We start from the raw sequence: 13,347 nt of genomic DNA, 5'->3' as shown, positions 1-13,347 counted from the left end.
CCTTGCTGTTTTCATATTTTTGAATGCAGAGTCTTTTCCGTTCTTTCTGTATGAGGAGGAGACACATGCAGTTGTAATGTTGTGTAAAAGTTTCACACGCATGGTTTGGAACGGCCACGTTTGTGTAATACACGTTATTCTAGTACTCCTGAGTAAATCAAGTAGGGAAGGTAAAGAGTTCAACGTACCAAATAGTCCTTCTAAGTATTCTGATATAAATTTGTGGGAACAAGTCAAAGGAGCTGCTCTGTACTTGCAGATGTTTAATTGGCAGCAAATTTGGCTCAAGAGTTCCCAAACCTGAATCTACATCTCCACCCTTAGATGTGGGTGGAAAGCTCCTGTTGGCTGTGGTGGGCTTTGGGCCACACGTAGCAACAGCCCCTGGTTCCTGACATGTACTCTGCAAGGACTATTCCCTTTAGTTGCTTAGGCTGTTAAAAGAATACCTTAAAATAAATGGCAAGTGTTTAACGAGAAGTAAACCTAGTAAAGTTTATGTTAAATTTGGTTTCTTTGTCTGTAGGCTTGTTTTAGGGAGCTTTTTTGTGTTTAGGAGCAGGCCTGGATCGGGCACCTGCGTTGGCATTTTCTCTTCTGCTGCTTCCCACTTGTTCCTTGCCTGCTTTTATCTACTTAGCCGGGAAGCTCCACTGTGTGAGCAACAGCTCTTCTGCATGTCTGTGCAACATTTGGTATGATATGGCTTATAACCTATTGCATGAAGAATAATAAGAAGAATATATTTCCATTTTAGAGCCTGAATTACTAGAAAGCAAAGGTAACAATATAGTACCACTGTGTTTGACTCTCCTGCCTTATCCATTTTGGATGAGGCTTCAAAGTGCAAATGGAAATGAGCAGCTGATGTGACCAAGACATTAATTTTTCACTCCTTCCCTCCCCCCCAACACTTAAATTTAGACGTAGCTCAGATTGAAACTCAGGAATGCTACAGAATGGAAAGAAGTTTGATTCCTCCAGAGACAGAAACAAGCCTTTCAGGTTCAAGATTGGCAGGCAAGAAGTCATTAAAGGATTTGAAGAAGGTGTTACACAGGTACAAAGAAATGATTCTGGCTGAACTTCAAGCTGGCTGAAGGGTGTGTGAGCACAGCAATGCGTGGTGCAATGGGGACAAGACCAAGTGGAAATCGCAGTGTAGGATATGGAATGGTTTTCTGAAAGTGTGGTCCATTCGAGCACAATATTTCCTGTAGTTCACCTCCGTCCATCCCCCAAAGTAGGGACATCCCCTGCTCACGAGACTTTCCACGTGATATGCATTTGGGAGGGGAGAGGTGACATCCCCTCCCTGGGTGTCGATGTGCCACATAAGCCCCGTCCCTTTCCGATGGGCAGCTCCACAAATAGACAACAGCAGCCTCTAAAACGTTGCAGGTGGCAGTGTTTTATGGAGTGGCCTCTATTCAGCTACTCCATAAAAGTCCAAGCTGCTGTTTTTGATGGCATCCATGACTGAGCTACAGATTTTGACCCTTACTGAGTAAGGTACCAAACTGCACTGTTAAATTTTTATGACTTCAGGCTCCCAGGTACAAAACTTAACATTCACTGACCAACCTTACGCTGAGAAAAAGGAAACTGCCCTCCATTAATTACAGGTTGAGTGCCAACACAGTAAAACCCTAAAAGAGCCACACAATGCAGTTCATTGCCAGCCCTTGCTTTTTGTCTGCAGTGTTGTGAGAGCCCACTACGTGAGGAATGCGATCAGGCTGCTCAAGTGCAAGAGTGAATGAGATCAGGGTGCAAATTCCTCGCGACTCCCAGTTTCGGGGTCCTAGAGCTCAGTGTAGGAGGAAATAATATTATAGGGACAACTAGAACAGGAACAACTTCTTATGCTTAAACAGAGAGAAGGGAAGAATGCAAAATGAGAAACAATCCACTGAGGAATGATGCAGCCATGCTTTTCCAGAGAGGGGTGGAAAAGAAAATGGTTTCCAGCCCTATGGAGGAAGCAATGGAAGCATTCCCTTTGCTCCAGCCAGAGCAGGAGAAGTCCATTTGAGGAATCGTAGACTCTCTGAAAAATACCCACCTGCCTCTCAAGGATTTGAGTTGGACTCTTTATTATTTGCTTTGCAATAAGGCCTAAGAGGAGCTCAGGACCCCAATGTGCTGGAGGAACCAGAAGCCAGTGCAGATAAAGCAGTGGCAACAAGTGCTGGGTGAATCAGTTTATCCCTTGCTTCACTGCTCTCCTGTCCCTTAATTAGTAAGTGGCTGAAAGCCATTCCAGTAATCAATGTGGCAACAGGCTGCCCTCCTGCTCCTCCTAGTGGATCACTGACTGAAGTCGAGCTTATGGCTGTCTCCTTCCACCCCAGGGTTTTGAGGGGCTTGGGGAGTGTGATTGACACAAAGCACTTGGAAAAAGGCAGTTCACTATGTCTGGCATGCAGATTTTTCAAACCTTGGTTTAATGACTGTCAGACGTCAGCAGCATCTGCATTTCTCTGCTCAACTTCTGGCAGTTCAAGGTTGCCCCATACCTAAAACCCATGCATGACTTACCAGCCGTCTGGCTTGCAGGGACCCATCAGAGCAGCCAACTGCCTGCCCCACACAAATCCCTGCAGGGACCAGGGGAGGTCATCTGCTCCTATAGCCTCAGCCCTGCGATATGGATACTCCCGGAATGTGGGAAAGTTCATACTCACATTTTTCTTCTACCTAAAGCGATGAAAGCTCTAGCTTTGGCATATTTTATAGGACCTGAAAAAAATTCAACAGGAGATACCGCGTAATCTGTAGTCCAGGGATGTTCCCGATCTTGGGAGAGAGGTCTGAGTTAAAATTACTGCTTCAAATCAGGGATTGTTTCTTGGCCAGTGAATATTCAGTCACCAGTGTATGGTGCATGAATAGCAGTTTGAGAATGCTCCACCCCAAAATACTCTGTTGGAAGAGCAGGGATTTGATTCTTGATACCCCAAATCTCGATGAGTGCTGTTACCTCCAGAGCTCATCTGGAGTGAGGGAAATCAGCATTTCTGTCCATCCCAGGGGCAAGAGCTCTCTGCCGGAATAAGCAACACCTGAGGTGAGACATCTGCCTTGGGGCTTGGGCTGAGTTTAGGGAAGTAAGTACCTCTTTTAAGTAGGATTGCATCAGTGTGTGCTTTGCATCTGCCCAACAGTAGAAAGTTGGGTGTCTACAGCATTAGCATTTCAGCAATGGTTTTGAAGTCATCCCTGGTGGTGGCTGAAGAAGGAAAAATGTTGCTGAGTGCTTTTCAGAAGCTGAAATTAACTGCGTTTTGGCACTGATCTCTCATGAATACAAAGCTCCGGTCCTATCTGTTACTGAGAGCCTTTTCCTAACGCCTGCTGATGGTGTTACATGTACCCCGCGCTCCGCAGAAGGAACTCGCACCTCCTACAGCTGGCTCCAGCGTAGGCAGTATAGACCAAAGTATGCATTAAAAAGCCTCTGTGTCACTCCAGACTGGCTCTGGCAATTTAAATAACTGCCATGAGAAGCCAGGGGAGTCAGGAGACTTTCATCTGAGCTGTTTGTGGCAGTTTCAGCTTGAAGCTGAAAGATGAATGCGATGGTCCCAACTCCCCTCGATTCTGTAAATCTGCCATGTAGTGATTTGTTCTTTGTTTTCCTCCTCATACTGTTTTTTTGTCTTCTCTTTTTCTTTCTCCAACATCCAAAACCCAGATGAGCTTAGGACAAAGAGCAAAGTTGACCTGCACACCTGAGATGGCCTATGGAGCCACAGGCCACCCTGGGGTCATCCCTCCCAATGCTACTCTCCTCTTTGATGTGGAGCTACTCAGGTTAGAGTGAATCTTCTCGAGGGAGTTGGCTGGAGACATCTGTTAATAACCATCCATTCTTTCTCGCCTTGCCAGCAGCAGGAGGAATCTTCACTGGAATCCAAATCTTCCCTGCTCAAGCTGTCCTGTCAATAGCGCCTGCCGTTCAGTTTCTTATGCCTTCCTTCTCTTTTTTAACTTTGTGGTGTCCGTATTTGCCTTTTATTAGAAGCTTTGCTTTGGGAAAAATGTCTACCGTTGTAACATTTTCAAGTTGTACATTTTATTTAATTTGCATGTAAGAAGAATTCACAGTGATGATTGAAAATATATATAAATATAAATATATATATATTCCTTAGTTGAAAAACCACTGCCTTACTGTACACTTAAACCAAGAAAAAAAAAACCACAAAAGGTGCTCAAAAAAAAAATCCAGTGTACGCCTTGTACATGAACGGGCATTAGCCAAACAGAGTTACCTGCGCTGCCACTTTTCTCAACTTGTACGTTCTGCTTGCTGCTGTTTTAAAAAATACTGTCTCATTTAAGAATTAAAAGTATATATATAAAACAATAAAATCTTGATACTTTACAGTTTCTAGTTCCTGTTTTTCTCCTCTGGCCACTGGAATTCTTTCTGGTGTATAAGAAGTTCTTCAAACAATCATCAACCCATTAATTATTTCTCTTCTTATATGAAATACACATAATTCCATGCACTGCTTCTGTTATAGATGGCACAGTGGAAGATCTCTGTGGGACCAGAGGGACCAGGAACGTGCAAGTAAGGGCTGCTGGGACAGAGAGGTTTAAATTGTCTACTGGAGCTGAGAAAGGCTGGAGAAGAGCAGAACTGTGTGCATCCACCTTACAAAACAAATCTGAACTGTGGGATGATGTGGCCACTGAACACACCGGGTTTTTCTAAGCTGCATGCTGCATCTTCTGATGCTGTTTACATAGCCTGCAAACTTACTTTGTGCGCTGGGCTCCTGGCACTCATGACTGAGCAATATTTATTTCGTTTGATGGTTATATGAATTCACGAAATGCTGGTTCCTCCTCTGGAGACGGGAAGATGCATAGACTGTCATTTACCTGGTTTTAGGAGCAGGACCTGATCAGTGAAGCTGTCTCTTTCTTTGCTGTTATTTTGCTTTGCCTAAACTTGATTTCTCCCCTCTGCTGTAGAAAAAAAAAGAGCATCATTGGGTCACGACGTTATTTTTATTTTAACTTGACTATAAACTATTTGCATAGTTTTCAACTAATGGATTTTTTGATGGAAGGATTTCAAGCAGGTGGTGAGCTATTTCCTTGTGCGAGTCTGTGCAAGAAGCACACACCTACCACGAGCAGACCGACCACAAAGCTGCGTAGGTATCTCCAGGTGATACCTCCTGCAGATGAGAGAGAAAAGGAGCACCGAAAAGCCAGTGACTACAGCTCACGCTCTTCTTTCTCTAGATGTTCATTTTACCCACAAAGCTGCATTTGAGTTTGTTAATTAATAAGCCCATAAACCCCATCTCTTACAGACTGTTACTCACCAAGGGTTGGTAGAGTAAATGCTTTTCTTGCTCCCCTCTCTGTAAAGAAACAAAAGGCCTTTCGGGACCCTTTTTTTGGTGGAAATCTAGAATCATAGAATTATAGAATCATTAAGGTTGGAAAAGACCTCTTAAGATCATCAAGTCCAACTGTCAACTCAACACCACCATGCCCACTAAACCATGTCCCTAAGCGCCTCATCTACACGTCTTTTAAATACTTCCAGGGATGGTGACTCCACCACTTCCCTGGGCAGCCTGTTCCAAGGCCTGACCACTCTTTCAGTAAAGAAGTTTTTCCTGATGTCCAGTCTAAACCTCCCTTGGCACAACTTGAGGCCATTTCCTCTCGTCCTATCGCTGGTTACTTGGCAGAAGAGACCAACCCCCACCTCGCTCCAACCTCCTTTCAGGTAGTTGTAGAGCGCGATGAGATCTCCCCTCAGCCTCCTCTTCTCCAGGCTAAACAGCCCCAGTTCCCTCAGCCGCTCCTCATAAGACTTGTGCTCTAGACCCTTCACCAGCTTTGTTGTCCTTCTCTGGACACGCTCCAGCACCTCAATGTCCTTCTTGCAGTGAGGGGCCCAAAACTGAACACAGGATTCGAGGTGCGGCCTCACCAGGGCCGAGTACAGGGGCACGATCACCTCCCTCCTCCTGCTGGCCACACTATTTCTGATACAGGCCAGGATGCCATTGGCCTTCTTGGCCACCTGGGCACACTGCCGGCTCATGTTCAGCCGGCTGTCAACCAGCACCCCCAGGTCCTTTTCCTCTAGGATCACTGCAGCAGTGAGGTTACACATCCACATTTCGCTAATAGTTCTTTTATGTAGGACAGGCTAATTTCCTGTTAATAAATAGGAAATTAGACCTGCCAGGGTTTGATGCCCACTAGCTCTCCCAAATTCTTTTTAAAGGTCCTAGTCTCCTTGCCCTGGCCTCTTGTCACCGGTCTCGATTTCAGCACTGGGTTGCAGATCACAGGCTGTACTGCAGCAGTTGCAGGTGTGAGCTCCTATAGATGTCTTGGTTAAACATAACGTAGCCCTGTTGCGTCTGTCAAACACAGGTCAATTCAGCACATTGGTCTAAAGCTGCTCCTACCGAGAGCCCAGTTTAAGTTAGTTGCTCATTAAAAAGAAAAAACCAAGATAAAGGACGTGGTTTGGGACCTTTCTTGAATGCCTCGAAAGCGAGCAGCGATGCAAAGGATTGGCTCAGTGTACCTGGAATGGCCGCACGTTCCCTCCATCTTCTCTTGGTCCTGCTGTTGGCAAGCTTCTGCTGCGTCTAAAGCAGTAGGTAGGACACTGCTCTGCCCTTCAGCTCCCGCTAGGTTTCTTACCAGCGAAAAATGTGTTCCTGCTGGGCTTTAAGAGCTGATCATGTTCAGTCTTATCGCCTCTATCTGCAGAGCTGCTGTTCACTTTCCTTTTGCCCTCAGCAGTACAACCTGGCCATTACCGAGTCTGTAAAATCCTTATTACAGCTGGTTGATGAAGCACTCTCCCTCATCATCCTTTCTCTGCAGAGACCTTTGTTGGAAGCAGAGATTATTACATTTTTTCATGCCAATTTCATTAAAAAAAAAATCTGAAAGGAAAACTAATTCTGCTTTGTGATACTTAGGGAAATTAAGTCTTCAAGGAAATGTAATCTTCAGCTCTTTATTTGACTGCAAATGTGTTAATTTATTTAATCGTATCATCGATCAACACAGTACATATAATTATTACCACTATATAATGGATTGGGAAAAATTTACTGTCATTGCCTGTGTAATCAGATATGCTCGTTACTAATTTCTAAACAGCATTGATGAAAAAAAATGGCCTTCCAGGCTTAATTTCATGCCCTACTTCCTGAAAAATTAAATGGGAAGTGAACACACACAAAAACCAGCACAGATGCAGAGTACGAGGCTGGTAACATCTGCCTTATTTGCTGCCCCCTCTGCCATTCATATAACTGAACTCATTTCCCTGTCCTTTGATATTACATTTCAAACAAAATCTTGAGCAGACCTCATCAAAACAATCCTCCAGGCATTCAGTTTCCATTCCCTCTGTCTTGCAGGTACAAATTATTATTTCATTTTACATGTGCAGGGACATTGAAAGCCCTGAACAGGCACTAGAAGAAAAAGTATGAAATGGAATATTTAATGAAAGGCAGCAGCTGAGCTCTCCGAGAAATCAAAAGCTGCTGATCTTGAGGATTCATTGAAGGAATTTTTATTAATCTTATTACCCTAAAGAATTGCTTTTTATATATGTTTTTCAAACAGCATCAAATCCTCATCAAAACAGACACTGTAGTGCCAGCACCATGCTGCTATTGACAGAAGCAATGCGTTATTTGCGTATGATTTTAAACAAGGCTGGCAGAACATGGCACCATTATTAGCACTTTGATATTCTACTATCAGTATTTATTATTATTTATTAGACGCATAAATTCAGCATGGTAACAAGCACCTCCAGTTCCTGTTACAGCAAGGAGCCTTCTAAATGCCCAGCAACTGCTGTAAATGGCTCAAGTTATCCTAGCGTTTGGCATGTGTGTGTGTATGTATATACATGGCATATATATAAGACATACATACATATACGGGGGGGTTGTTTGTAACCATTAAAAAGCTACGGATGTTCACACAGAGGCAAGACCTCCAACAGGATTTCATTCATTTAAACATTTTTAAGGCAAGCTGGTTTTTGCCTGAGAAACTTAGATTTGTATTCATCTGATGGGCGAAACCTGAAAACAGATCTGGGGTAGGAGGAGTGACTGCTCACTCAAGAACAACGGCAGCAGATCACAGCTGCTTTGCATTTAATGTATGTGCATCACAGCTGCACCTGACAGGAGAAGCGGTACAGGGCTGGGCAAGCAGGAAAGCTGCTAATGACATCGCAGCAGAGCTTTATGTTTCTGTAGTTCACAGATGTGGCCCCAGCTGCTAACGGGCTCGAAGTCTCCCCTCGCCTGTTCCCGACCTCAGGGACAGCTCGCCGGGGCCTGCAAGGCTTCTTGCTGCAAAAAGCAGTGTCAATTTTAAGGGAGGGACACAGGTATGGAAGAGCCACAGAGTAAGGACGAGGCTCTTTACTACACACACTAAACGTAGCTCTCGCTCGCATCCCCAGTGCCTGTCTGCAACAGAAGGGAGATCCGTCCCAGGGGGACGCTCCCTGGTCAGGCACAGGGTGGGATTTCAAGCACCCACACAAAGCTGCCATCACAGGAAAGCCATTTCAGCTGCCTCCTCCCTGGTGCTCAGGGGTGAAACAGCCAGCTCGGAGCGTCACCGCCACCCTTCACACGCCTCCCAGCCGAGGAACAACGAGCATAGCGCACGGCAACTGCAAGGGACCTCCTCCGCTTGAGAGCCGGACACGGGTACCCGCGGCTGGGCAGCCTTCCCCGCCACTCTGGTGCTGAACACGCGCGAACATTCACGTACGTGTGGGGACGGATGCTCTACACATTCTTATCTGTATCACAAACGTTCAGGTGACGAATGACTTCCTATCTAAAAGGAAAGGTTACATGCAGAAAAAGCACAGCATAAAGCAAGCCTTGATGAAAAAAAGCAAAACTATGTAGAAACACAGGTATTTTTTTACTAAATGGACACAAGAACAGCATGGTTTTTTAAGTGACAGATTTCAATGAAAATCTAAGGATAAGAAAATGGAAACATTCCTTTATGACATTACAATGCACTGAAAAAAAATTTAACTTAAATTACAAATCCTCAGGCGGAGTATGTTTGCATCTGCCCATGTTCTGCACTGGCTGGAAGTTGTATGGTCAGGGAGTTGAACATCACATCCAAGCAGATAAATCCTCCCGAGAGGCGGGATAACTACCAACGTTTGCAGGACTTCCAGCTGGTTCAGAACAGAGGCAGAAATTATTTTTTTCCACTTCCAAAATATACTGGTTGTGCATACTCTGTATCACACTAATTTTTATTTACAGGACATGAGTGCTGAAAAAAAGAGCCAAAAAATTTAAATGTTTTCTTTTTCCTCCACCAGATACTACATCTAAAATTTATGTACATGAAATATATTACAGTTCAAACACACTGAGTAGAAAACAATCGCACTACAGGTGTCTAAAACTACCACCATCATCTACTGTCTCATTTTGGTCGGGTGTTCTCTACTTAACATTGAAAGGTGTGAAGTGTATTCCTGTCGCTCCTACTAACCTCAGTACAACCCTGGCACACGTAACAAAGATCTCGTATGCCATTAAGTCAGCCCTGCAGCAACGCACTATTAGAGCAAGATTGTTTTACTGCAGCTTATCTGTTTCGTCTCGATCACTGGGAACAAGGTATTTTGACTGAAGTCACCTAAGCAGCTGGAGCATTTTAAAAAGCCACTCATTTTCTATAGTCTGTAAAAGAAACTTTGTTATAAACATGGATTTGGGCTTGCTTTGTTTCTAGTAAGAAGTAGCCTAACAATCATGTAATGGAGTTAGGCTCCTTAAAATGTTCCCAGAGGGAGAAAGGCGCAATAAATTGTGTACGATATATACAAGTGTGATGAACTATCAAACCATACTTATTTCTTTTTTAAAAAAGCACAAAAATCCCTGTGGCAGGGAGACTAGTTGCAATACTCCATTTCCAGAAAGTAGCACGGGAAATTTACTCCATGTAGGCAGCTGGCACAGAGCCCCTTGAGCTCCATTATCAAATCTGCCCTGGAGACCGGGCAGAACATCAGGAGCTGTGAAACACTCGGCGTGCTCCGCCCCATCTGGTAAGGCCCTGCTAGAAACGGAACTGTGGTTATGCAGCATTTACCAGGTCACCCTTACAACACGGGGAAGCCATGTCCACTTAGGGGGATTTAATCTTAAAGCAGATCTTCTGATGTTTTACATTTCTTTAATTCTAATCTGAAGATTTAAAGAGTCAAATTACAGCTTATCAAATTAAAAAAAAAAAGTTATACTTCATTGAGAATTCCTATGTTTAGTCCAAGAACTCAATGGCAGGGCTTGCAAACAGTTTTCCAAAATGATCAGTTTATTTTGGTGGGTCTGTATTAATTCCGTATTTTTCCTTGAGAAGCTTAAGCTGTTCCTCTTTCTTCTTTGTGTCCATCTTTTGGAATGCCTGCAATTAGGAAAATAGAAGATGTGAGGGAAAAAAAAAAAATTCTCATCTTATGACATGTTATTTCCCCATAACCACAACTAACACCACTGTGAACTACACCACCACCACCACACACACACAGTGTTGCTTAATTCTCAACCTCGGAGAATGCCACAGTACCCTGGACACCATCAGTAACTGGCAGAACATCAAGACCTAGAGACTTTTTACCTGCAAACAAGACCTCACATCCTGGTGCAACTGTTCACTTGTAAGACCCCTGCTACCTCTTCTCCAAAGTACGCTCGCCAGAAGCATGTTTTTTTCACACCCTTGGTCCAAAGGTACGTTTTTGCACACAAATCGCCAAGTAAAGATGAAATCCTGACAGTTTATCCAATCCATTCCCTCTACCAGTTTGGATTTATTTCTTAAAATTATCCAAGCAACTGTCTTTTCAAACTGAATTTTTTTTTGTGCTAGCTATATTCACAGTAAGTTAAAAAAAACCCCAGGTGTACCTACCCTGTTTGCATTATAGTACAAAACGACAAGGTATCTGTTGCACACGTTGAATCCTGACAGGTGATCACAAGCGTTTTTGGCATCAAAGATGTCTTCATAGACCACATACGCTGTTCCTCTAGTTTCAGGAGTGTTTCCACTGCAAGCGAGATCAGTTTTAATGTTAAACAAAATAAACATGAAATAGCTCTATTAGTCTTTAGCAGTGACTGAGATTAGATTAACTAATGCAACTTCACTAAAAAACAATTTATTGGGTTTTTTTCTAGATATTAAAATGCATCCCTGCTTTCCACACCAATCTCCACTTACAGTTCAGAGTCAGAGATGACAGGAAAATGTGGCAGAGCGTGTGCTGCATTATGGTCCAAAGGGAATTCACCCTCCACAGCAACTAGCAGAACCTCTTGCTGTAAGGGGCTGTCATATTTCTGGAAATACTTTAAGTTTTCATTACAGCGATTAGCTTGGTTTATTTAATATTACAAGACCAGGCTGTCAGTTAATGGCTGGCTGGATCAGATGTCTCCCTAAAAGGGAATACAGCTCTCGGCACATCACAAAGTCCATTTAGAAGAGTCAAACCAGCCCCGCTGGTCCAAGACCACTTCAGACGCACAATCATCCTTTATCGGACCATCAATTCAATTTCCTTTGCCTGAGGGACCGGAGACACGTCTGGGCACATAACGCTAACTAGCCCAGAGAGATGACAGAGTTGACAGATCTGAAAGATCTCAGCTAAAAGACAGTTACAGTGAACTTAATAATCAGAAGAACTCTCTCTAAGGTGCTTGCTTCTAAGAAGAGAACTCCCGAGGACAAATGACATCACACATATCCACACCAGGATGCATACAAAAATGAAGAGGAGAATGGGATAAAAACTGCACAAAGTACAAAAGTCATTACAAAGGGAGTTCCACGTTATGCCTTGTCTCGTGACGATGTTAGGATTTCTGCGGAAAACAACGCGAAGCGGTGGTTCTGAACGACCAGCAGGGAGGCTGCCTGCAGTTCCCTCTTGGATGCGTACGCCAGCACATCGCTCTGATGGAAAGCTCCCCTGATATGTCTTAATTCTTTATGCTCCAAGTTTTGTTTCCTCCCCCTCCCCTTCCTAAATATTTTTCAGAAGGAGAAAAAAAATCCTTCTGTACAAGTGTCAATACTCCAACCAGCCTTACTACAGTTCTCAAAAGCTCTTCCTGAATTCCAGCTTCAGCCAACTCTTTCTGCTAGAAACTTAGCAGAACTTAATACTAACCAGATGAAATTATGGTTTAATCCACAGCATTCAGACAGTACTCAGGATAACAAACAACATCGGAGCTCAAGTCTTTGATATTTGAAATAACTAAAGAGAAGAGCCTCAGATTTGCTGTAGGCATGTATAATCTCAGTGCACGTTAAAACAAAATTACAGTCAGACCACTGTTATCCATGGACTATGTGGCTTGGGGACAAGCTGTATCCTGACACACAGGGAGTCATTTCTGGTATTTGTTTCTGGTTGACAGGTCCAGCAGCAACAGTAACATCTCTATTTTCCCATTAGTTAAGTATCTAATACTCATTAAGTACGAAAACTGTTTGTATTCAACTTTTGCCTTTCTTATTTTTACCTTTAGTTAAGGTAAAGGGTTAGCTGTATTTAAGATTTACTTAAGAGATTAAGTCATATTTTTACCAACTTATCTAAGTTCACATCAAATTTAAGCTTTTTCACCCTACCTACCAGCAATATTATTTTCTAACGAATTCACACATAGGAGAAATATCATCACATCCATCTTTGGCACACAGGGATACTGCTAAAGTACATTTAACTTTTTCAGCTGTGAAATCCAATTGCTACCTACTGCAATAGTAATACTGACATATAATAACACATATACTAAAGCACATAAAATCCTTAACTTTTCAAAGAAGACTAAAATACTTACACTCTGATTTGTCGAATAGGCCCGTATTTCCCAAAAATATCATACATTTCCTCCGCTGTAATTTTATATGGCAGGTTCCTAATATACAGAATCCGATTGACTTCTGGAGGCAGCCGAATCTGATGCAGAAAGAACATACGGTGCGTTAGACCTAGAGCGCCCACTTCAAGCCTTAAAAGCAGCGGTCTCCGTGCTAAGTCTTGGGGCTAACATCACTGAGAGAGTCCGCGTGCTTCGCTGGTCCTTTTTTTAACCCTCCACAGCTACAAACCTGACGTATTTTTGTCAGCCAAGAGGCCTGCCTGGAGGGGGACGGACTCCCTTGGCCGGGGGCGCGGAAGGAGCGCAGACCGGGCGGGAAGGGCTGTTCTCAGCCCCGGGCCGGTGGGCCCCTCCTCGCCTC

At 43.6% G+C, this 13,347-nt stretch overlaps 2 protein-coding genes across 2 annotated transcripts; one reads left to right on the top strand and one right to left on the bottom strand.

Annotated features, from left to right (window-relative positions):
- Positions 1–947: 947 nt before the first annotated feature.
- On the top strand, positions 948–4,390 carry FKBP1B (FK506 binding protein 1B, 12.6 kDa; the record flags this gene model as incomplete). The annotated part of the gene is made up of 2 exons (XM_009572708.1): positions 948–1,060; positions 3,698–4,390. Coding segments are annotated over 2 exons (242 nt in total), but the record flags the coding sequence as incomplete, so codon positions are not given.
- Positions 4,391–10,309: 5,919 nt separating this feature from the next.
- On the bottom strand, positions 10,310–13,063 carry SF3B6 (splicing factor 3b, subunit 6, 14kDa; the record flags this gene model as incomplete). The annotated part of the gene is made up of 3 exons (XM_009572707.1): positions 10,310–10,491; positions 10,999–11,137; positions 12,945–13,063. Coding segments are annotated over 3 exons (348 nt in total), but the record flags the coding sequence as incomplete, so codon positions are not given.
- Between the last annotated feature and the right edge of the window lie 284 nt (positions 13,064–13,347).

This window comes from Fulmarus glacialis, unplaced genomic scaffold (genome assembly GCF_000690835.1).
Source record: "Fulmarus glacialis isolate BGI_N327 unplaced genomic scaffold, ASM69083v1 scaffold37842, whole genome shotgun sequence".
Taxonomy (NCBI): Eukaryota; Metazoa; Chordata; class Aves; order Procellariiformes; family Procellariidae; genus Fulmarus; species Fulmarus glacialis.
The sequence above is the reverse complement of the archived record's forward strand: the minus strand, read 5'-3'. Positions and strand labels throughout refer to the sequence as shown.